This window comes from Leiobunum rupestre, chromosome 3 (assembly GCF_980474605.1).
Source record: "Leiobunum rupestre chromosome 3, qqLeiRupe1.1.hap1, whole genome shotgun sequence".
Lineage (NCBI taxonomy): Eukaryota > Metazoa > Arthropoda > Arachnida > Opiliones > Sclerosomatidae > Leiobunum > Leiobunum rupestre.
Genome location: NC_143386.1, coordinates 19,904,678 through 19,931,720, shown reverse-complemented (window position 1 = coordinate 19,931,720; position 27,043 = coordinate 19,904,678). Strand labels below are relative to the sequence as shown.

The 27,043-nt window shown below is 34.6% G+C and overlaps 1 protein-coding gene across 1 annotated transcript; it reads right to left on the bottom strand.

The window, feature by feature from the left end:
• Positions 1–668: 668 nt before the first annotated feature.
• On the bottom strand, positions 669–2,813 carry LOC149949768 (uncharacterized). The gene has a single exon (XM_090169497.1). It carries the CDS (start codon positions 2,811–2,813, stop codon positions 1,179–1,181), a length of 1,635 nt encoding a protein of 544 aa, XP_090025623.1. The 3' UTR covers positions 669–1,178.
• Positions 2,814–27,043: the final 24,230 nt, after the last annotated feature.

Here is a 27,043-nt window from a genome sequence, read left to right as displayed (position 1 = left end):
AAATGATTAAATGAAACAAATTTTTACTATGAAACCAAAAAGTAAAATGATTAACACATAACATGAAATAAAAAATAAAAATCAACAAAATGAAATAAAAAAATCTGACATAGTCGTGCCATGGAGCTTGTTAAATGGCCAAAAGCATGACAAAAAATGTTGAAGAACGTGCTTCTCGATATTGAAACTCGTTTAAGCGTTTTTAATGTCAGATTTAGTCTCACAATTGTCAGCCATGATCGAGGAAAACTCCATTCGGTTCTTCCAGCTATTTCCTATTTCTATAACTTAAAATCAATGGTCCCTGAGACTTCTTAAGTGGTCGACACTTAAATATATTAAATGTCCACAAAACAAATATCAAAAACAAAATTTTAAAACAGGGTGTCTATGTACATTTTAACGTAGATGTGTTTATGAATGACGACGGCCAAGATAATTAATTTTAGCGATCACTTTATCTAGCAAACTATATTTCCGACGGAAACAGTAGTTTCGGGTATAGATTTGTATAGCTAAGATATAAAATTGACGTCGTCTAGAAATATGTCAAGGCTGTTTCCGTTATAAACCATTCTTAACGCTTTACACGTTTTGAGACAGCAATTTATACTGTATATGTCTACACTTGGAATGTAGAAGGAAGACTGTAGTGGCCCTGATGATTCTCATAGAAAATGCTTGGTTTACAGAGATTTCACTCACTACGTTCCAAGCTAAACGGGGCTCCTAGTAGCCTTGGCCTGGACTCGAACAGAAGATCTCTTGCCTCATTACCTCTTTTATTACCATATAAATACGCGATTTTACGCGAACTAGATCAGTTTACCAAAGAACGTGACACAATCTACAAGCTCTTCAGTGCGAGATCTAATCGGGGTTTCTTAAAATCGTTTTCTTCTGAGTCCCGAGTCAGTGTCCTTCATATTCTTCCCGTGGCGCGGTTCCCGAGCGACGGCAGCCAGTCAATGAATTTAAAAAACGTTTGACCTCTTACATTGGACTAAATTGAAGCCCCTCCCGTTTCTGGAGCCACTGTCGCAGCACGGGCTAATGATTCTTTAAACATTCCAAGTTTATATTTATATAACTTTCTGGTTGAGCTTGGGAAAAAGTTATTTGTATGCGTATTTTCCACTTTCTTATATGTTGAACCTTATTACTTAATTTCATACGATTTACACGTTAAATTTGACGCTTTGGTCTTCGTCGAGTAGTTCAATTTTAATTCGTGTGTCCCGCTGCATCGAGAGAGCCTCGTTTAGTTCTACCGCATCTCGACATTCCAATTCTTCCTGTTTCATTATTGATGGAATTGATACCAGATCGATGAAGTCAAATGGCTCTTCTTTGATGCGGGTGGCGTCTAATTTCAAACATTCCTTGCCGAAAAGAGTCCCTCTACTGACGCGATGGTGGCCAATGTGATCTGTAGAATCCGTTTCGCTTTCATGTGCATCGATAAAATTCGATCTTCGAGAAAAAGATTTAATCTGTGCATTCGTTAGCCGACATAATTTCACTTTGAAAGACTTGACTCCCATTTGACGACATGGGTCGTTGAATCGCCTCAGTTGTGGTGGGGTTATGGTGTCTGGTTCTCGGCTGACACTAACGCCATTTGGCTGAATAGGACTACCATTTCGAAGCTGACATTTGAGAGATGACTTCAGAGTGCACTGACCACATTTATGAAGTAACGTGCCCGTGTGCGTACTGTTGTGGCGAATAATTAAGGCCTCACTTGCGGTTGCGTATCTACCATGATCACATTTGCGCGGTTTTTCAGCCGTGTGCTTTTTTTCATGCTGGATCAGTATCATTTTCCTTTCGTATTCATACTGGCCACATTTGTACGGTTTCTCGCCTGTGTGTGATCTTTTGTGTTTAGTTACATGGCCTTTTTGTGCAGATGAGTAACTACACTTGTCGCATTTGTATGGTTTCTCACCCGTGTGCATTCGTTGGTGTTTAGTTAGATAAGCTTTTTGGGCAAATGAGTAACTACACTGATCGCATTTGAACGGTTTCTCGCCCGTGTGCATTCGTTTGTGCATTTTCAAACTGATTTTTCTCAAATGTGATGAGTTACACTCATCACATTTGTACGGTTTCTCGCCTGTGTGTGTCCTTTTGTGTATATTTAGAAAGCTTTTTTGGGCAGCTGAGTACGTACACTGATCGCATTTGAACGGTTTCTCGCCAGTGTGTGTTTTTTGGTGTATATTTAGAAGCCTTTTTTGCGCAGCTGAATACCGGCACTGATCGCATTTGAACGGTTTCTGGCCCGTGTGTGTTCTTTTGTGTATAATTAGATAGGCTTTTTGCGCAACTGAGTAACTACACTGATCGCATTTGAATGGTTTCTCACTAGTGTGTGTTCTTTTGTGTATAGTTAGGTAGTCTTTTACCGCAGCTGAGTACGTACACTGATCACATTTGAACGGTTTCTCGCCAGTGTGAATTCTTTTGTGTATATTCAGATGACATTTTTGCGCCGCTGAATACCGGCACTGATCGCATTTGAAGAGTTTCTCGCCAGTGTGTGTTCGTTTGTGTATTATCAAACCTTTTTGTGTCGAAAATGATGAGTTACACTCATCGCATTTGTATGGTTTCTCGCCCAAGTGTGTTCTTTTGTGTAACATCAAGGTGAATTTTCGTGCGGCTGAGTAACTACACTGATCGCATTTGTATGGTTTCTCACCCGAGTGTGTTCTTTTGTGTAACATCAAGGTGAATTTTCGTGCGGCTAAGTAACTACACTGATCGCATTTGTATGGTTTATCGCCCATGTCTGTTTGTTTATGCATTGTCACATCCAGAAAATGGAAAGATACACTTATAACATATGTACGGTTTATCGTCTCTGTGTTTTTTTATGAATAGTTGATAAATATTTACACTGATCACATCTGAAGGGTTTCTTGTCCATATGTACTCGCTCGTGAGTTCTTATCGTGTCCAAACATTGAGTCGTTTTTCTTATTTGTTGTTGGTTTGTTAGCTGTGTTGCAAGGTGGCTTTTTGAGGATAACACCTTTCATGTCGAATTCCAAACACCTAAATGAATGAAGATTTCGAAATTAATCAAAAATATTTATTGCCAAAAGCATATTAATAAAAACAGTGATTTTTTACAAATCAGTTTGAAGAGTGTCATTAAGTCCCAATGAACAGATATGGAAAATATTTTAGACGTATCTTTTAATATATGTTACGTATTAATTTAATAGTTGGTTAAAGAGATAGTGACAGCTTGGAGCAAAGTTAAATTTATTGACTTAATAACCTTCATTGGATAGAATAGAATGCCGTGAATCCGAAAATATATATGTTATACCACTTTAAATTAGTATTTATTTATGAAAATTTACTTTAAAATATTTATGAAATGTTATCTTCCCCGCAAACTCACCCACAAACCACGTCATATTTGGTCGAGAAGTCGAGCCGGTTTACGTGGAGGGGGGGATAACATTTTAGAAGATAATACTCGCGAATGACGTCAGCAATATGAGATGCGGCGCTTGCGGAGAAGCTGAAACTCCCATCTAAAATCTTAAATTTAACAGTTAATTATTATTTGTTTTACAATTTTTTTACTACCCCTATATTTACCATGGTCTTTTTATATATTTTATGTAAAAAATGATATACAAAAAAAAATCTGTCACTATCTCTTTAAAGCATGACTGATACTTCATGGTATTTTTAATTTTATTAAAAACAGTTAAAATTTACATGTTACCGGAGCTTTCGGGTTCGAGACCCCTCGTCAAGCGGTATTTCTCTTGACGAGGGGTCTCGAACCCGAAAGCTCCGGTAACATGTAAATTTTAACTGTTTTTAATAAAATTAAAAATACCATGAAGTATCAGTCATGCTTTAACCAACTATTAAATAAATATTTTAAACCATGGTAATTAAAAATTTTTACTTATACGATGTTACGTTTCTTCTGTAACATTGACCATAACGTTTTCTTTCCATTTATGCACATAGTTATCAGTTGGAAATTTATACATTTTAATATCGTTCGTTTAATTATGATCGTTTGAACAGTTCCTGCCGGAAATAGAACCAAGATGGGCTAGCCCATATTATACTTTCACCCCCGCTGTAAAGTATCAAACGTAATCGAAACTCTTATGAACATTAATTCATACCCATTATGTAATAGTTGAAAGATATTAAAATGGCGCAACACTACTTAAATTACGAAAAAGCAATAATGGTTTAAGTTTCGTATTTATTACTCGTTGAAATTATTTTCCTCCCAGATACATATAGATTTGTGATAAGAACAAGTCGACTCTCTTTAATAGGCGCTATATTTATCACGAAACAATTTCTTAATCTTGTAACCAATATCGTTATTCTCATTATCTATTATACATTTTTTTGCAGGTTCAGACGTTTGTTAATCTAGTAACCAACTCACTATGTCGTTTACAATTAATCAAGTAATGTACTGCATTATCGGAAAAGGGGATTAAAATAAACACACGAAATACCGTTGGCGATCAAAATTTCCAACACTTAGTTCGTTTTGCCGGCTCGTTTCCCTACGTTAGAAGTTACTCTTACTCGCCACTACTGCCGAACGTACTCGGCTGCTTTCGCAGTACGGTAGACGGGACAACGTGGTAACGCGGTCCTCGTCTCATATCGCATCTCTCTCTCTCACTGGAACTACTACACCTTCTACTTCTACCCCTAATACATCATCACTAGAGCAATACTTTCAAACCCCTTAGGGTGGTGAAATTAAAAAGATATATATTTTTACGGGCAACATATTGTGTAATGCGAAACAACATTAATACTTTAAACCCATTATTACTTAAAAATTATTTCGCTATGTTCTATTAAGAATTTAACGTCAATTTACGAAATATTTATTATTATTAGGCCGGCTCTAGGAAACGGTTAACACTTTAATTCCGCTCTAGAAAAAGATTAACACTAAAATCCGGCTTAGGAAACGACCTCTTAAGAACAAAGCAGGAGAAGTCAAAGATAGTATCTATTAATATAAAGAAAGTTCTTCCGAATCTAATATTTATTTAGTTTGTTGATAGGTGTAACCCTTCAGGTTCACTTTCCCCCACATACTTGCATTTTTTTTTAATTGTGTGTGTTATTTGCTTTAGCCATTACGCCATCCACCACACTCTGACTACCGATTCTCAAAGCCCCCGCGTCCGACCCACCGGGTCTTGAACATATTGTTTTGGTATTAATTTAATAATTCTGATAAATATTCTTAACCCCTCGTAACGTACCATATACCAAACATCTAATAATTTTAAGATCTAATACATAATAATAACCCCCGCAAATTAGAAATATTACAAGTTGGCAAGCCAAAATATACCTCTCCTCGGAATAATTGTCCCTAGTGGTATTAATTTCACGAGATAACCTTTAAAGATATATCTCCGCAATTCAGTTTTTTTTTAAATGTTATCCCAGTTCTACCCCGCCCGGTATAAAATTTTATTTATAATTAAAATAATTGAGACGAAACGACCAATTTTAATTTATTCAGAATTTCATAAGTTAAGTAGTTACAACAGTGAGTTAGACGTACTATAACAATGTACAATTGAATTAAACCCTTTTTACAGAACAAGTTTATCAGTTAAATATAATACGAAGCAAATTTTAATGAAATAAATATCTACAGAGGCTTTTTGTAATTTTCTCGCTTACGAAATACTTGCCGCATCTTTAACGCTCATTTTATTTCAACACACCGTAGATATCTGGTAGTGGACGACTCGTTCACTTCCGGTTGACGTTGTGACACAAACCACATGAAAAAGACCAATACCGTCCAATTTTCAATATCATATAATGACTCGCACACCCAGGAAATCAATGACTGCATTAGGAATCGTAGATGTCCAAATATCCACACCAATACAAAATGAATTAACAAGAAGCGAAAAACTTAATATTCACAAAGCACAGAAAGCCACTTGACTAAACGACAGCTGATATATCAATAAATGACCGTAGACGGAATAGTTAGGGCTCTTTATAAATAAACACAAACGAACCAAATTGATGAACTACATTAAACATCTTAATCAGTCGAGAAAACGTTTAAAATAAACTACGAAGTAATGACGACCGAGTTTAAATACACTAGATAAAAAAGACTGAAAAAACGAAATAAATTACAAAAAAACTAACGGATTCTACCCTTTATCTTATCTGCTGACTGCGCTAAAACAAGATTTGACCTTTAAATTTGCATACGTAAAATATTTAGACTTTAACAAGTTCACAAAAAATAAAAAACAAAGTTCAATAAACAATATATACAGATATTGTATTCATCCATTTAGTAAAAAAAACCCGCCTTATCATAATGGTTCCTTTACTTTTTTATTTTCCCAAAGGAAGTCAATGGGTCGCCGGTGAACTATCCGCATTGTAACAATGCGACCCGAGTTCAATTCCTGATCACGATTAAATTTTACCGTAAAATAATTAAATATATAATTAAATATAATATTAATATAATTTATAAATATATAATTAAATATATGATTAATATAATTTATAAATATATAATTAAATATATAATTAAATATAATATTAATATAATATTAATATAATTTATAAATATATAATTAAATATAATATTAATATAATTTATAAATATATAATTAAATATAATATTAATATAATTTATAAATATATAATTAAATATAATATTAATATAATTTATAAATATATAATTAAATATAATATTAATATAATTTATAAATATATAATTAAATATAATATTAATATAATTTATAAATATATAATTAAATATATAATTAAATATAATATTAATATAATTAAATATATAATTAAATATAATATTAATATAATTTATAAATATATAATTAAATATAATATTAATATAATTTATAAATATATAATTAAATATAATATTAATATAATTTATAAATATTTAATTAAATATAAGATTAATATAATTTATAAATATTTAGTTAAATATAAGAAAAATATAATTTATAAATATTTAGTTAAATATAAGATTAATATAATTTATAAATATTTAATTAAATATAAAATTAATATAATTTATAAATATTTAATTAAATATAAGATTAATATAATTTATAAATATAAGATTAATATAATTTATAAATATAAGATTAATACAATTTATAAATATTTAGTTAAATATAAGATTAATATAATTTATAAATATTTAATTAAATATAAAATTAATATAATTTATAAATATTTAATTAAATATAAGATTAATATAATTTATAAATATAAGATTAATATAATTTATAAATATAAGATTAATATAATTTATAAATATAAGATTAATATAATTTATAAATATAAGATTAATATAATTTATAAATATAAGATTAATATAATTTATAAATATAAGATTAATATAATTTATAAATATAAGATTAATATAATTTATAAATATAAGATTAATATAATTTATAAATAAAAGATTAATATAATTTATAAATAAAAGATTAATCTAATTTATAAATATAAGATTAATATAATTTATAAATATAAGATTAATATAATTTATAAATAAAAGATTAATCTAATTTATAAATATAAGATTAATCTAATTTATAAATATAAGATTAATATAATTTATAAATATAAGATTAATATAATTTATAAATATAAGATTAATCTAATTTATAAATATAAGATTAATATAATTTATAAATATAAGATTAATATAATTTATAAATATAAGATTAATATAATTTATAAATATAAGATTAATATAATTTATAAATATAAGATTAATATAATTTATAAATATAAGATTAATATAATTTATAAATATAAGATTAATATAATTTATAAATATAAGATTAATATAATTTATAAATATAAGATTAATATAATTTATAAATATAAGATTAATATAATTTATAAATATAAGATTAATATAATTTATAAATATAAGATTAATATAATTTATAAATATAAGATTAATATAATTTATAAATATAAGATTAATATAATTTATAAATATAAGATTAATATAATTTATAAATATAAGATTAATATAATTTATAAATATAAGATTAATATAATTTATAAATATAAGATTAATATAATTTATAAATATAAGATTAATATAATTTATAAATATAAGATTAATATAATTTATAAATATAAGATTAATATAATTTATAAATATAAGATTAGTATAATTTATAAATATAAGATTAATATAATTTATAAATAAAAGATTAATATAATTTATAAATATAAGATTAATATAATTTATAAATATAAGATTAATATAATTTATAAATATAAGATTAATATAATTTATAAATATAAGATTAATATAATTTATAAATATAAGATTAATATAATTTATAAATATAAGATTAATATAATTTATAAATATAAGATTAATATAATTTATAAATATAAGATTAATATAATTTATAAATATAAGATTAATATAATTTATAAATATAAGATTAATATAATTTATAAATATAAGATTAATATAATTTATAAATATAAGATTAATATAATTTATAAATATAAGATTAATATAATTTATAAATATAAGATTAATATAATTTATAAATATAAGATTAATATAATTTATAAATATAAGATTAATATAATTTATAAATATAAGATTAATATAATTTATAAATATAAGATTAATATAATTTATAAATATAAGATTAATATAATTTATAAATATAAGATTAATATAATTTATAAATATTTTAAATGATGTAGAATAAATTATAGTACCTAACGTTATAACTTTGTAAAGGACATTCGCCAAAGGTGTTTTTTAGAAAAACACCGTAAATAATTAAGCGTTGGTGGCTGAGTGGTTAGAGTACATCTCTTGCACGAGGCAAACCCGGGTTCGATTCCCGGCCGGCGCCAAAAAATCGCAAATTGATACTAAGACGAATACCGTGTTCAACTGGTGGAAGCCCTGCCATTGGACGTTGAGAGGTTGCATAACACTCAGCACTCAGTCCGTCCCAAAGTCATTAAGAAGAAGTTAGAGGGAAAACGCCCATACAAACACAACATCTACAACCATCATAACACAAACACAACAAACTCAACACCCACAACCGTCAAAACACGAACTCAACATTCACAACCTGCACATAAGCATTACAATAACGAAATATCCAATTAAAACTGTGAGCGTTGACGAAAAAAGACCAACGAAACCCAACCGCAAATGAATCCGTTAACGCTCACCGTCACACGGTGTTTTGTCAACCCTTCGAGAAACTGCGAACGCAGTGATTACCCTTTTCCCCGAAAATGCGAACGCGTTCGCAGGCTTGACGGACAGACCCACAGACAGACAGACACGGTGATTGTATAACCCCTCCTAGGGGACTTTGTCCCCTCGGAAAGGTAAAAATTAACTTAAACTTAAGAACTTTCATAATTTATGACTGGTACATAGGAATCCCATATAATTTATATAGCTCATAGGATCTAGTCTAACCTACATTTAAATATAAAAATTAAGATAATCAATTAAATCGTACTCTTAAAATAAATTATAAACGAAATCCCTGCCTACAGCAATACTAAAATTAGAGCCCTCACATTATAGAGCTAATTGGCGTATTTTCCTTCTGTCACAATCCGATGGTGCAATAAATTCCGAGCCGGCCCGACCCAGGTTTTCCCAGAAAACTTTCCAAACTAGACCAATAATATCCCCTCAGCTCACAGTGTTCCCATGGAAACCTTATCATGTTCGCGAGCCTCTAATCCACTACCAGGTAGCGATAAGTTCCGATAACCCAAGAAAAAGCGCACGTTTTTCAAGGCTGTCGCCAGTAAATCGAAAAGGCGCCTGAACATTTTCCGCTTGGAAACAAAATGAAGGTAGCCTTGAGACCCCGGCAATCAACCACCAGTGACCATTCCAAACGGGAAGACGTCATCCATACCACGATAGGACCAAGTATGAGATGCAGCAATGACCCAAATGGAGGTCACCAATTACTTTCGTTTTTCTAATCCGCCCCACAAATCCCCGGAACAAAACCAAGAGACAGAGCCCCAAGAAGACAGAATTCGGATTCTCAAGACAGAACTAGCAGAGAAAGAACCTCGACAAGGGTCTAGGGAAGTTCGGACGCTCCAAAATCCTAGATTAAAGGGGCTCCAAAGTTCGGTGGCAAAAGAAAGAAAATTGAGCATGCTTTTCATTCCCCCAACCCCTCATTCGGCCTTGGCAGAGGCGGGCAGAGTCAACCGTAAATTTCGCACTTTACTGACTTTACACACTGTTTGCCACCGAACTTTGGAGCCCCTTTAACTTTCGGAACCCAAGTCTGGAATGACCGACCGCTAAACCCATTGGCGGCCGCGTCCGTCAGACCCCGCTAAACCCCAAAAGTTAGTCCAATGAAACTGAACCTTCGGACAGTCATCCCGAGCCGTTTCATGAGCCCCCTCGAACGAGTCAACTCACAGCTGATCGCCGATTCTCCGATGATCCCGAGAATAAGCATCCGACGACATGAGATCCGACCCCTCGCCTAGCTAGATGTTTTAAACTATACTGAAACCCGAAGTACCTACGCCGCTTGTAAGAAGTTCGTCGTCGTCAACCGGACATCCCTACCGTAATCCAGCTCGTTAGTTATCGTAATCCGGGCATCCGTGCCGTAAGTGAGACGAATGGACAGTTTGGAACTGTCACCGCGAAACAAGAAGTCCCCCGTCGAGCCCCTCCAAGAAAACGCGTGTGCGTGTGTCTTGCGTAATCCGGAACCCCGTAATCCGGAAGCTCCCGTAAATCGAAGAGCAGCCACGAAGAGAATCAAGTGGTAAGTAACAAAACTTCGTCCCCCCCCCCCGTAGAATATCCAGTCAGAATGTCAGAACGAAAAGAGGTTGGAACTGATCCTATTGAGAACCGTAAGAGAAACTTTTAATTAACCAATTAGTCAGAGTGATTTAATTTTTTGTCTCTATTGCGCATGTTATCCCCCGCTTAAAAGTAAAAATAATAAATAGTAATAGTGATGGCCTAACTATCCTACTTATCAAAAGAACCATAATATCTGATAACCCACCCCCCCTTTCATTACTTGTATGTAGTGTTTGTCTAGGTGTGTTAAATAAAGATTTTGTGATTGACTAAAAGGGTTTCCATTCTGAATTCGAATCTCCCCTCTTTTTTATTTTTCTTTTCCCCTGTATGTAACCCCCTATCTCGGATTTAATTCACTCCACGATAAGGCCACGACTCGCATTTTGTCATCATTTTCCCCCGCCTTAGTGAATTAATATCTTTGAGCAAGGGCTAGGAATATCTCCGTCAATCATACGACGATTTCCTATAAAAAGGTTACATGGGCTTATTCGAAAGTTCCCTAATTTTGAATTTGGGGAGCCACATAAGCTGGAGATAGACAAATTATATATTTAATGTTTGTGGGCCGAATTAAAAATAGCGTTTTGATTAAGAATAATTTATGATTAATCCTGGGGAACAGCATTTAAAAATACCCTTTTCAAAACTCACAAAAAATTAACAGAGGAAACACGTGGACGTTTCAATATTAAGATATCGAAATATATTTAGAATATTAAAGTGAGCTTTCAACCCGCAAGGTTTGGTCAAAGTTGACAAATACTTAATTTCATTGTAATTCAATAAAAACTAATAGGGAGCTAACACTCCGTAGCTTTGGCTTTGGCCGCCATGCTGGGTAGAATTTTTTTTCAATAGGAAAAAGCATGGGTGACGTCGTGAGACGTAGAACTGTTAGCTCCCTATAATATTTTAAAACTCTGTTCTATAGCGTTAATCGTCATCGTTTTACTTACTTTTAAATTAATATAAAAAACATTTTCAGTATCACAAGTCCTACAGTATCCCGAAATATTCTAAAGAATATTTTCTGGAATCGATTATTGTAGACAGAAGGTATACTTAGGTATCCAAGTTCTCGGAGAATAAATAAGAGCGCAAGCGATTAACATTAAATCCATCATCATTCTATATATTAATTAACTAGGCCATCTGGTTACATTTATGCTAGCTAATAAAACTAAATATTGATCATAATAAAAGAATGGTGCGAATACCTCAAACTCACCCGTCTCACTGACGTCACTCTATCTCAGGTTGGACTCTATCTGCCAGAATTCTGCAACTTGGAAAATATAATATTTACGGTGCGGTGGTGTACCCGACGATACAGAATTAAGCTATGGTCGTAGCTACGGAGTAAAACATTAGAAACTTCTTTTAAACTTTAATAATATTACGGAAAAGTTACCTCACTCCCTAAAATCTTTGTTTACTATAAATAATAACCAAAAAGGTCAAAGTTATCTAAAAATTCGGAGAAAAACATTAATTACAAAGAAAACTAAAACAGATGGCGATATGCGTTTTTGAAGTTTCCATTAATTTACTAAAATTTGATATTAGAAATGTGATTGAAATAATAATATTTCAATGAAATTAACGTCAATGATACTACACTACGTGTTTAATCAAATATGAATAGGAAAAGTGTTTGAAATTAATATTATTTTAATATTATAAGGGTAATGATCAATTAATTTGGTTGGGGATGATTATAGCAGACCGAATATTACCGTTTACCAAATTTAAAGATAGGTAGATAAATACTAAACGTATTTGATCTATTTGCCGGAATTTATAATGATAGTTAGTCTAATTTTACTAACTCCTTTATAAATGAAATATTGACGGCGTTGAAAGCGGACCGCGTCTGACTTTTTAATAACGATTAATTAAATTATGTCGCGGTCAACCTGATTTTTTTTTTTAAATATAGAGCTAATACCCAAGGCACCACCTTCGACCACATAAGCAATGTTGCTTGTGCGTGATCAAGTAACAGGTGGCCGGGTTACAATGCGTAGGAGGGTGGTGGCAAGCCCTTCATGCCACGCGAGCCAACAGCTCCCTACACTAACTATTACCGTTAACCTCAGCAAGTTTTTATGGGAAGGGGAAACCGAAGATCTCGGTGGAAAACCCCTTTAACCAGTGGGGAGATAACTTACAAACTCTACGCAGAAGGAGTGGTTCCGGATTTTCACCCAGTGCCACTAGTTGGGATCGAACCCGGCTCCTCTTGCTGCGAGGCTAAAGTGCTAACCGCTCAGCCACCCCATCAAATTACCATCGATGATACAACATTAAGTGTTTCATCGATTGTTATATTATTTTGAAATGCACCACCTACAGCAGAAGGGATATTGACATTCAAACCAACGCTAAAATATTGGGATGATAGCGTTTAAGGCGGACCGAGTTCGAGATTTAATTTTCGATTAAATAAATTATGACGCGGTCAATCTTATTTAAATTAACGTCAATAATATAACAATATGTGGTCCAGCGATTGCTATAAATTTTAGAAATGCACCTCCTACAGCAGAAGGGATATTCAGATTCAAGCCAACGCTAAAATATCGGGATGACGGCGTTTAAGGCGGACCGCGTCCGGCATTTTAATTTAGATTAATTAAATTACGACGTGCTCAAGCTTATTTCGTTTATATAGGAGTTAATAAAATTAGACTGACTATCATAATAAATTCCGGCCAATAGATTAAATGTTTACTATTTATCTACCTATCTTTAAATTTGGTAAACGGTAATATTCGGTCTGCTATAATCGCCCCACCCAAATTAATTGATCATTACCCTTATAATATAAAAATCCACCCAAAAACCATTCGGTTAAAAATTGCAAGGTCCTTTTAAACAAAAACGTCACGTCCTATATTACTTTAGGCCATAAAAGTAGTGAAATCAAATAACGGGCAAGATCTGTAATTATATTACCATAAACGTCATAAACTGGACTTATTTATCGACAAGTGATGTGCTCTGAAGTAATATGCTAGACCTTGCGCGTCCTAAGTGTTTTACTGAGTTAAAATCCTTTGTACAACCATACGACATTTCAAAGAGAATGGCTAATATTAGAAGAGACAAGTTTTCTAAGCTTAGCTGTAACGATTCTAATGATACAATATCAGTTAAATAATTTACCAAGTTAATTAAAGAAAAAGGTCAATATAAGATAAAACGTTTTCTTAAGAATGTATAAAGAGTGAACAAATCATAAAATTTACAACGTAGCGGACGAAAGGCAAATATCAAGAATTAGTTTCTAAAAACGATGTAGATGGCAGCAGTACCTAATCACGGGACCATTTCAACCTCCCGACTTTAAAGTTTTCTTTCGTTCTCGAAAAGCGTGGCCCGGCTTGTTTATTTTATTTATAGGTGCATATATTGTTTAGATCGAAATATATTATCTACTCTGTTTAGATTTACTTTTTTACCTTAAAAGCATAGTAAACGAGTTTCAATAATCAGAGTTAACATAACTTGGCAGTGAAATAAACGTTCGCACTGGTTTAATTCTTGTCTCGCTCAAAGTAGCACCTTGGCCAACCAAGACAAAATAAAAACACTCGATAAAATTACTGAAACTGTCCGTACTAGTGGTTCTCGAACATTTCTGAACATTATCGATAGGTGGCGGTGCGACTATTGAAACTGGCCAATTACTGAAAGCAGACAAGTTGTTGACTGCAGTGACGTAATTACTGCAGTCAACAACTTGTCTGCTTTATTTAATTATGGTTTTAAGGTAAAAGAGTAAATTTAAACAAAGTAGATAATGTATTTCGATCTAAACAATACATTTGATACACTGCGATTCTAATATTAGCCATTCTCTTTGAAATGTTTTATGGTTGTACAAAGGATTTTAACTCAGTAAAACACTTAGGACGCGCAAGGTCTAGCATATTACTTAAGAGCACATCACTTGTCGATAAATAAGTCCAGTTTATGACGTTTATGGGAATATAATTACAGATCTTGCCCGTTATTTGATATCACTACTTTTATGGCCTAAAGTAATATAGGACGTGACGTTTTTGTTTAAAAGGACCTTGCAATTTTTAACCGAATGGTTTTTGGGTGGATTTTACGCCTTTTTGTTTATAACAATAGCAGTGAAGTTATTATAATACCTTCAAACGTAACAAAGCGGAAATAATATTTATAAACAAAATTGGAAAGTGAACTTTCACCAATTTGGAATACTGAGAACTGCCTAGCTCTTTCGCCAACATTGTGTACGTTTAGATATTGTTTACGTTAATTTTTTGAAAACGTGACGTCATTTTGCTCTTTAATTCATTTTTTAATGTTAATAAATAAGCTTGTACGATTGTTATTAAACTTTACACGTTTTGAACTGTGTTTATTACTCATTGGCATCGTTTACCGCCCTCTGGTGGCACACTGCCCACCCTGACACTGGCGAGACACTTCGAACTCACTGCACCTCTTTCACTTAGAAACCACCTATAAATCAGTAGCATTCGAATGTTTAATCTATTTCCCTAGGACAAGATCTGTAATTATATTCCCATAAACGTCATAAACTGGACTTATTTATCGACAAGCCCTATGGCGGAGAACCCCCACCCTGACACTCGCAAGACTATTGTTATCGAACTCAGCGCCCCTTTTTACCTACAATCCACCTATAAATATAGTTTCCAAGTATATCCGTCATAGCGGGCATTTTAACCTTTAAGACTATTTTTTCGAACACAGCGCCACTTTTTCACCTAGAATCAACCATCAAACCTTTTGCATTATTTTTTTTAAATCGCTGGTCGCTCTGGTTTAGTACTTCTTATGTGTTTATTACTCCATGGTTTCGTTACCGACTCGCTGAACTGTACATTTGTCACTATAGCGCAAGACCTATACTAGATATGAACGTCTCCTTTGGCAGGACACAATGGGAGCTTAATTTGAAACTGAATACCAAATTTCATTTAAATCGGTTCAGTAGGTTTTGCTGTAGAGCGGTCTGCGAGGAGAAGAAGAAGAAGAAGAAAAATTAAGCCTTTCTTTGCCCCATTACTACGAAATGTCGCCTCAACCCTGTTCGGTGGAATTCGTATATGTTTGTCGCGTGCCTGTAACCTTTCAAACGATACATCACTTGTTTTGATACGACCTATAGTTTTTGAGATACGAGGGGGTAATATCGGCTTCATTCTGACTCGAGATAATATAGCAAGTGCCCGGGTAGGTGCTCTACTCTACCGAACCTTGCATAGGGACTACCGTCCCTTTTGATAATATTAATTTCAAACACTGTTCCTTTTCATATTTGATTAAACACGTATTGTATTATATTTGACGTTAATTTCACTAAAATAATAATATTTCAATCACATTTCCTATGTCAAAATTTAGTAAATTAATGGAAACTTCAAAAACGCATATCGCTATCTGTTTTAGTTTTCTTTGTAATTAATGTTTTTCTCCGAATTTTTAGATAACTTTGACTTTTTTGGTTATTATTCATAGTAAACAAAGATTTTAGTGAGTGAGGTAATTTTTCCGGAATAGTATTAAAGTTTAAAAGAAGTTTCTAATGTTTTACTCCGTACCTACGACCATAGCTTAATTCTGTTTTGTCAGGTACTCCACCTTACCGTAAATATTATATTTTGCAACTTTTAGAATTCTGGCAGATTGACGTTGGTCTCACACTCGAATCTTGAGTTCTTGACGAACGGCTAGCTGTGCGATATTGAGCATCGCTGCCAGAGAGAAAAAAATCAAAATATAGTATTAGGACCAGACATAAGCTTTTAGGTTTCCATCATAGAAATCTCATTGTTAACTAGAATGCAGCTGTCTATGACGGTGCCTGATTCAAGACCTTTCCCCATTGAGGGGCGACTCAGTGACTTCGCTAAGCTTATGCTGGAACATTGTAGACGATTTCTTCGACAGCCATGCCCGGCAATTTCCCATAGAATATCGCGCTTTTTTTTCGATTTTCAGGTTTTAACCTTATTGACATAAACACTTAATTAGCATCGTAAAAATTTTAACGTGTATTATTTGTCTTCTTGAAAATATATAAGGAGCAACATTTGAAGTGAATGGGAAGAAGACGCCCCCGTTTGTTTTAGCAGTGCCATTTTAAAATATTATGCCTAAATATAATTGTCCCAATAGCAATAGCAGCTGCAACTGAACCAAAGTTTTGAAATGAGTTTTATATCCATTTAAATAACTTTGAATTAAATATAGTAATATTTCAAACTTTGTTCGCCCAATCCATTATTGGTTCTTACTTGTTTGTGACGTTATGTAAAACAATTGATGTCCTGATTGTTCGCTTATCTGCCACGGCCTTTGACATATTTTTTAATACACCACTTAGGCCTTAAAGGCAGCGCCACCGGCAGCATTTCCGAGAAGTTCCAATGCATGGGGTAAAAATATTGCGGTAAGTTTCCAGAGAATACATTTAGTGCATTATGACACAAGACCACAAGGCTTAAAAAATGCATTTTAGATTTTTGGCTTTACCTAGCGGTTATTTTCTTATGTCCCTATTTGTCGGAATAGATCTAAAAAGAATATTTATTTATAATAGCATTCCTTTCCAAACGCGTCGAAATCTCAAATTTGAAAAATAAATACCTTCAGAAACACAAGTCTTTTTTCTAATAGCCAGATTTAAGTTCTGATGAATCATTTGCAAAGATAAGGGTTAATTTTAAGTTTCAAAGCTATAAAATTTTGAATAAGCCTTGGCTACAGAGCTAAGGGCTCGCGGCGGAGATTTCTCCCTCTTGGTTCTAGGCCAATGTTAACCTAGAAATAGAAATGAAACTAGAACCACGATCTGATTCGAGGGAAATGTACCAGCTACAAGGCCGACATTAGAGTGGAACCCCGCATACCCGCGCCATCTATTAAAAAAAAATTAAACTAAATATGATCACATGGCAAAACGTCATATGCAACGTCGTTTGGCTCTTTTATGTTCTTTGAGAGGTTTTCGACATTGTAGAGCTGTAAAAATGTTAAATATAAGTTTTTTAAACAACTATGAAAATCATTACGTTCGCAAGAATCTGTATTACCATAAATAACAGTTTTATAAACGTTTTAAATTTATTGGCCTTGAAATAATATAAGCTAAGAAAGCTTATGTCTAATTGTTTTCCCTTTCATTTCGAGGTTTTTATCTCTGGAAATTTTGCTCAGGCGAACTTTGGCATTTAACATGATTAAATTCAAATTACTAGCAGACGAAAAACCACAAAGGGCGGGAATATGATAATGGGATTTTCTATTTGCGGTTTAACTCTGGTCGATTGGAGCAAGATCTATGGCGTCAGAGACTGCTTCGGAGGGAATATCGAGCAATCATTTGGAAAACGTTATCAAGTACCATCACTGCGCACAATGCAAAGCGCAGTGGCCCTCCGCGTTCAAAATTTTGACCGTAACCATGGCGACATTGGTTAACGCGATTGTCAGATGGCGCGGATAGCCCGATTGCACCCTAATGCAGACGTGGGCAAAATTCTGAGTACTAAATAAACAGAGATAATTCAAGTGTCGAAACTTTAATTACTTATAAGTAGAGTTATTAAAGACCGTGAGTTGAATCGACGGATTTCTATGTCAGCAATCTCAATCTAAGCTAAACGAATCCCACCTCCTCGTTCGCTCTCTCTTCAGTGAGCGAGATATCTTTAAACGTGGAGAGGGCCGATGACGGGTATTCGCTTACGGCGCGACGAACGAGTCTGTCGCGAACGAAGAGGGCTTTCGCTCGCTTTGATCGCTCTCGGCGCAGAGAGAGAACTTGCCCGAAAACCTCACCGTCACGTTCGCATTCAGTTGATTTCTTATTGAACGATGGGGCATTCTCTTTCGCTTCCATCTTTCCAATGAAATTCAGATTTTAAAACAAAGCGTTTGTTTAATCAAATTAACCATACTCAAAATATTTTTATCACCAAGCCTATTACTATTCTACATTTCCTATTGAAAATAATTTAATCTAACAAAGTTCATATTATTTTAACTCCATTCATATATGATTGTTAAAATAGTGCAGTATAATCATACTATGTTTCTTACTTGAACTTTTACTTCCGGTGAAACAATCAATTGAATATAAAATTTAAATTTTATTTATAAATGTTGAAGCTAAATGTGTATTTAATGTTAGGAAACAAATAAGTACCTTCATCATATTTCCAATAATCTTAGTCAACAATTTATTTAAATATAGGGTGTTAAAAATTATCCTAACCTATTTTTTTTTTAAACTTCCTGCCAAATTGAGATAGGTTAAGACTTTTTAACCACAACTTAATTGAACAATCGGTTTCCAAATTAAATTAAATAAGTCGCAAGAAGATCCGATATTGGAGGTAGAAGTTCTAGTACCGTTGTCCTCTCAGGGGTTGACATAACAGCATCCCAAAAGCCATTTTTCTCTAAAAATCCCAGTAGATGGCGCTTTAACCGCAAAACCTAATTTTTATTCGTGCGCCTTTTCAAGGTCGATTTCAATACTTAATGAAATGTTTTTCTAAGAAATTTTAAAGGTGAATACTATCGCCGGGCTCCCAGCGATTTTTTTTTAATTTTTTAGGAATTATAGGAAATTTCATAGAAAATATAGGAATTTATAGGAACATTATTAGCCAAAAAATAGGAATTTATAGGAAACTTTTAGCTAAAAATAGGAATTTATAGGAGCATTTTAGCTAAAATAGGAATTTATACGAACAATTTTGAGTTATAGGAACTCTGGGAGCCCAACCTTTGATGTTTTCGGGAACACCGGACCTAAGCCAGAGCTAAGCTCTATTTAGAAGGCAAATTTTTCCCAAACGTTAAGGCGATTTTCTAATACATTATTTTTAAAATTATAGGAATTTCTGGTCATAGCTATAGAAAAACTATAAAATTTCGAAAAAATATGAATTTATAGGAACAATTTTGAGAAAATAGGAAATTATAGGAGCACATTGAAATTATAGGAGTTAATAGGAATTATAGGAACTCTGGGAGCCCTGCTATCGTAAAAAGAATAAAAATTTAATTCCGAAAACCCCCAGTAGATGGCCCATTAACCGTCAAACCTCGAAATTGTTTTCGTGCACCGTGTCAAGGTCGAGGTCAAATAAAACGCTTTATTTTGAAAACTGAATTTCATTGGAAAGATGGAAGCGAAAGAGAAGGCCCCATCGTACAATAAAAATCCGCCCAATGCGAACGCGACGGTGAGATTTCAGGCGCGCTCTCTCTCTGCGCCAGGAGCGATCAATAGTCCAGCGGCATAGTTCCGGAAATTAAATGAATTGTGCACTTTCGTATAAAAGCACGAAATTTTCCATGATGGCTAGGAATGCCATAAAAAAATATAAGAAATCGAGCCACTTCAATTTTACCCATGAGCCCCTATAATCCAAGATGGCGGCCAAAACTAACTATTTTATCTTTTTGTTGTCCCATTTGATTGATTTTCATGTTAGACATGTATTTTCGGGTGCTGAGTACGAGTTTGAAGTTTAAAATAACATTAATGTACATTTAAACTAATTCAAATTTCAAAATGGCGGCCAAAATGAACATTTTTCTATTATTGTTGTCGGATTTCATTCAATTTCACTTTAGTTATGAAAGATCAATTAAGACGACACATATGAAGCATAGGAGACTCCTGTACCCATTTACATAGGTTTAATGGTACATGCTCAAACACGCAAAAAGAAAATTGTTGATCGACTTTCAAGTCTGGGAGTAAGCATATCATATGATAGAGTTTTTCGTATTTCTACAGAAATGGGAAATGCAGTGTGTCAACAATATAATATAAAACAAGTCGTTTGCCCCCCTTAAATGCGGGGTGGTGTGTTTACAACTGCAGCAGTGGATAATATAGACCATAACCCAAGCTCAACAACATCAAAAGAGTCATTTCATGGCACTTCTATCTCTCTCTTTCAGCACCCCAATTTCAATGGCGAGGGCCTTGACCGAAACATACCCATAATTACGGGTACTAATGTATCTAAGACTATGGACTCTCTACCAAAATACTTCACAGAAGTGCATTCAGTTGCTTGTAGTGTTAAAGGATCAGCAGTTCCACCAACGAGTATTGCATCGTTGAACAATAAAAATTTTCCGGAACACGAAATAGCAGAATACAAGTGGCTAGATTATGCAAAGGAATCTACCGCTAATAATACTGTGGATAACATATCCTGGTCCGCATACCACGCTAGCCTACTTCCTACAATGAAAGAATTTGTTACAGGTCCCAGTGTGTTGCTTCCTCTTTTCCTTGAAAGTGCTCATACTATAGCAATGATCAAACATTCAATGGACGTTTTGAAGAACACCGTTCAGCATCTGAATGCTGGTCTAACACCGGTTATCGCTTTTGATCAGCCGTTATTTACATTGTCGAAACCAATTCAATGGAAGTGGCCTGATACGTACGGAAAGGACAAGATTGTGGTAATGATGGGTGGTTTACATTTTGAAATGGCTTTCTTGAAAACGATCGGCGATTGGCTTAAAGGCAGTGGCTGGGTTTAGAGGTAAGGGGACGGTTAATCATTATCCATGTTTAAATTGATTTTTTTCGGGGGAAAAATGTAAACAAAGAAATTTACCGGTTAATATTTCGGAAAATGATTAAAAAACATGTATTATTTGTAAAATTTGAACTTTTTATCGAAAAAAACGTCGTTTTTCCGATTTATTTTACAAATTTATCAAAAAATTTATCGGATAATACAGAAATATAAATTACTTGATCAAAACGTTTTACGAATAATTTTGAGAGCTTTATCTATTGAATAAAAGTTAACCATCCCCGACCTCTAGCTGGGTTGCGGCTCGGGTACAAGCTGGTGTTGGAACAGCTGGAGTATGTGATTCGTGTTTGAGAGTGGCATATATTAAACGTACAAGGAGGGCGCATGAAGTAACCGTATCGGCACTGTATATACTTCAGAATCGTGCATACCAACATTACCAAAGTCAACAGCTGAGTGAAGAAAATGAGCTTCTGGGGTTTTAGAATGGCGTAATCAGAAAAATAAATCCATTCCTCAATTTCAATACCAAGACACTGTGATCAGATTAGAAATCCTTTTGTTTGTCTACGTCCGTTCTTGGCGAAAAGCGGACTTTAAACAGTATGTAGCTGCGTTGACCGAGCTGACACCCTGGTTCTTTGCATTGGACCACACCAACTACGCTCGTTGGACACCTGTACATCTCAGAGACATGGCAGAGCTGGAAATCAAACATCCTACCATTCGCAGAGAGTTCAACGCTGGAAACTTCACAATGAAAAAGACTAATCAGATGTTCTCCGCCATACCCCTTGACCAAGCTCACGAACAAAATAATACGGTTATTAAAGGCGATGGAGGAGCTGTTGGACTTACAGACAACCCAAATGCCCTCAGGCGTTGGATGGTGGCGGGACCTGAAGTGGCCAGAGTCATCAACGAATTTCAAGATGAAATTGGAGGTTAGAAGTGTTCAGACGTCGTTTTTAAAAAATGTAAATTCCCTTGTTGAAACCATAGAAGAATTTGCCAACCCATTTTTGGAGGAAACTGCTTGTTTTAAATACAAAAGACATTGCGGATGCTGACGTCATAAAGTCTATAGCCAATGTAGAAACAATTGGTAAACAACAATTCGAAACATTCGTTACTGAACGTCTCGTTGATAGAAGTTAACCACTTGATGATCCTATTAAACGTAATAAATTTCGTCTGTTCCACACGCCAAAAGCAAAACCTTCTACGAAAGGAAAGCAACAGATACTGTCATTGGTTGCCAAACAAGAGGGGGTGATTTGGATTCGTTCTTTAAGCATGAGAACCAGGCTTTTCCTCCATCACTCTCTGATGGTGGAAAGCTTCGTTTTGGTGTAAAGAGCGATCTCCTTAAATGTTTTGAAGAGGAGACAGAACCTCAATTAGATGTCCCCGAAGTTACTTGTTTAATTCTTGACAGCGCAGTCATTGTACAAATGCTGCCACCTCACTCAAAGACTTTTAGTCATTACGCCAAAGAAATATTCATTCCATATATAGTGTCCAAGCTTCGAATTGTAACGCGGTTAGATGTGATTTGGGACAATTACTTTGAAAGCTCTCTAAAAGCTGGAGCAAGAACTAAACGGGGGAAAGGGACAAGACGACGTGTGGTTGCGGAAGCAAAGGTTCCAACCAATTGGAAAAACTTCCTTCAAGAAAACGAAAATAAAAAGAACTGTTTTCATTCTTGTCTCAACAACTTATGCGCCATCTAGTAGGCGAGGGAGACAAACAGCTAGTGGTAACCGATGGAAAGATGGTTCTCAGCAACCCTCCTCTAACCATTCTCGAAGAAATATTTCCCTGCACTCATGAGGAGGCGGATACTCGGATTATATTACATGCAGTTCACGCAGCCAACAATGGCCACCACCAGATTCTTATACGTACTGTGGATACAGACGTTATTGTTTTAGCGGTAAGTGCTACCAATAAACTCTCTCAATCAATCGAGCTCAGGGTGGAATTTGGTACGGGTAAGAACGTGAGATATGTTTCTGCCCACAATATAGCCAAGAGTCTTGGGCTCTCAAAGTCGTGTGCTCTACCGATGTTCCACGCCTAACTGGGTGCGATACGGTATCTAGTTTCGCCGGCCATGGTAAAAAGAAGGCATGGGCCACGTGGAAGGTACTTCCAGAATTATCAGGAGCCCTTCTAGCTATGTCATGTGCGCCAAAAGAGATCTCAGATAACGTATATGAAACCATCGAGAGATTCGTCATTTTACTTTACGATCGAACAAATACACACAGTGACATTGACAGTGTGAGGAAAAAATTATTTGCAAAGAACTCTAATGTGCAGAACATACCGCCGTCAAAAGTCGCTCTTAGACAACACATAAAAAGAGCAGTGTATCAGGGAGGTGATGTGTGGGGTCAGAGACTAATTGCACATCCTGACCTACCGTCACCAATCAACTGGGGATGGAATAAAACGGATGGTGGAATGCATGAACCCCATTGGACTGATCTACCCGATGCTCTGTCATCATGCTTTGAGCTGATATCGTGCAAATGTAAAAAAAACTGTGAGGGTCATAGATGTAAATGTAAAAAAGCTGAACTTCGGTGTACCGGACTGTGCGGATTTGACGGAGATTGTTAGACATTTCTTTATAAATTTACGTGTTAATTTTTTAAATCTATAGAAAAGGTAATTTATCATATATGACAATTATGTGAAACAAGTGGTTTGAAATAATCTTGTTGGATTATAATTCGAAATATTTCTTTAGTTGTTTGGTGAAAATCAATCAAATCGGATTAAAATAAACGAAAAATGTTAGTTTTGGCTCTCGGTTTTGCCCACCATTTTGAATTTTTTAATAAATTTAAATGTGCAATAAGGTTAATTTAAACTTAAAAATCGTACTCAGCACCCAAAAATACATGTCTAACATGAAAATCAATCAAATCGGACGACAGTAACAAAAATTGGTTTATTTTGGCCGCCATCTTGGATTACAGAGGCTTGTGGGTAAAATTTGAAGTGACTCGATTTCTTATATTTTTTCATGGCATTTCTAGCCATTGTGGAAAATTTCATGCTTTTATACGAAAGTGCACAATCATTCTGCTATGCCGCTGGACTACAAAGGGAGCAAAAGCCCTCTTCGTTCGCGACAGACTCGTTCGTCGCGCCGTAAGCGCCTACCCGTCATCTCGGCATCTCCACGTTTAGAGAAAGCTCGCTCGCTTAAGCACGGCCAACTTTGATCACGCGCTGTTCGCGCTACTACGGCCAACACATTCGTCGAAATTCTGCGAGCAAGGATTTTCCCCCTATAAACTGTACTATAATGTGTAGGAGTTCAGCGCCACGCTCGGTGGTTATATTGTCCCCAATGTAAAAACTATACTAAAAATAATAATCCGCTAGGGGCGCTGACGTCATACACATCTTTTGCTCATAGGTTAACACAGGAACGTGAACGAATGAGATGGCCGCTGTAGCGCGAGAGATGCGCGAGAAATCAAAGTTGGCCGTGGCTTAAGAGAGAGCGAACGAGGAGAGAGCGGGATTTGTGTAGCATATATTTTTCTCGCTCGCTGATAAATCCTCTTTAGTTGATTTTGAGATATTTTAAGAAATCGACGTGCAATACGCTCACGAGGAGACTACCCGAGGTGATAATCACCGATTTTGTTGAAACTAGGTGGGTACGTAGACCTTATGGTAACAAAAAATTTCACCCAGGGAAAGGTTGCAATGGGCATTAGTTTTGCCATGGCAACCGAAAATGTTTTTGATAACACAGTATGTATATTTTCCAATTGAAAATGACATGGGAATCTGAGCACTTCTAAAAAATAATAGTAATAATTCTAATTAAAATTATTAATTTTGATCAATTTCAAACAACTTAATTCTATTTTATAAATTTTGATAAAATTCATTTCTTTCCGACGATTTGCCGATTAGTTGGTAAATACAATTTTATATTTTTATATTTCAATTTCTCCATTTTTACCGATTCTGATCAAATTTCATCAAATTGACCAAAATTCATCAAATATCATAAAATTCTTTTCATTTGTCAATTTTGATCTATTTTTTTGGTTTGGAAAATTTTCAAAGGTCCCTTAGAAGCGCTCAGATTCCCATGTTATTTTCATTGAGTGAATATACGTACTGTGTTGTCAAAAGCATTTTCGGTTACCATGGCGAAACTAATGTCCTTTGCAACTTTTCCCTTGGTGAAACTTCATGTTACCATAAGGTCTACATACCCACCTAGTGTCAACAAAATCAGTGATTATCGCCTCGGGAAGTCTCATCGTCAGTAAACAAACAACAAAAATATTGTTTCTTAGCTTGCTTTTATATTAAGCAAACGGACCCGAACTTTTTTGGCTTACTTTTTTAACGAGATTTTTTACATCTAAGCAATCGCATATTTTGCCCATGTTTTCCCTAATGGCAGCCTTCTAGATTGCCGGTTTCCTTTGGGATTGGCGAAAAGCGCAGTGGTTCTCTACTTTGACAGAAATTTTATGGAAAATTAGGTACTTAGATCACATAGTGTAGAAGAGACAGAACTGCAAGAATCTACTACTACCTCAAAATTGAAGTAAAAAACTAGAGCATAAAAACGAAAAATTTGCACACAGAAAGATGAAAACGTTAAACAAGAACTGTAAAAAAAATCGAAAAGTTGATTCGGCCTAATCAGGTGTACCTATGCAATCTGAGGAAACCGAACCAGTAATCGTTAAGGCTGACGAAACGGGGAAACCAATCAAGGCCAAAGAGGCCTCACAGTGGATTGTGAACATTCTATGTTTTTAAGTCTCACTTTAGGGGGCCTGACGTCTTCAGTTGCAGGCGGGCCGAAAATCTGACGTTACACCACTGAATGGCAAGTTAAGTGTTTTTAGGATTATTTATTCTCTAAAGGAAGTATCCTTAACTTTTGGTGACGCAACACGTAAACTTAAATATAAATAAATTGACACTACTATTCAAAAACAATTAAAAATATGATATCTCAAGCATCTATTTCCTTCCACACACAGGGCCGGACTTAGAGATCCTGGGCCCATAGGCAGATAAGGAGTCTGGGCCCCCTTTTCACTCTCTGCATTAATTCTTGTCCTTGGAACTAGGATGTGCCTGAATTTGCCTGATTCTGCGTAGAAGTCGGAGCTCTACGATTATATTACTAAATAAAAGCTCTTAACAATCGTCGACTAAATATGCGATAATTATGCAACATTGCGATTTAAGGCCGCGTCCGTAAACCATAGAAATCTCATAGGTAACTAGAATGCTGCCGTGTAACTGGCAAATGGACCAAACGCCGTGGCAGACGATAGCCAGATCTTAGCCAATCAGAGCTCAAAGAGTGGTTCTGCCACGAATTTAATGTCACCAGAGAGAATGACAATATCTAGCTCCCGCTATAGTTACGCGGAACCAATGAGGAATATTATCCTCCTTGGCGGAACCACTCTACGGTCTCTCATTGGCTGAAGGATCAAAACGAACTGGCGACAAGCTCGGCCGT

Excerpts from the sequence above, each read along its gene's own strand:
- LOC149949768 (XM_090169497.1), bottom strand. The coding sequence starts at position 2,813 with ATGCATAAACAAACAGACATGGGCGATAAACCATACAAATGCGATCAG.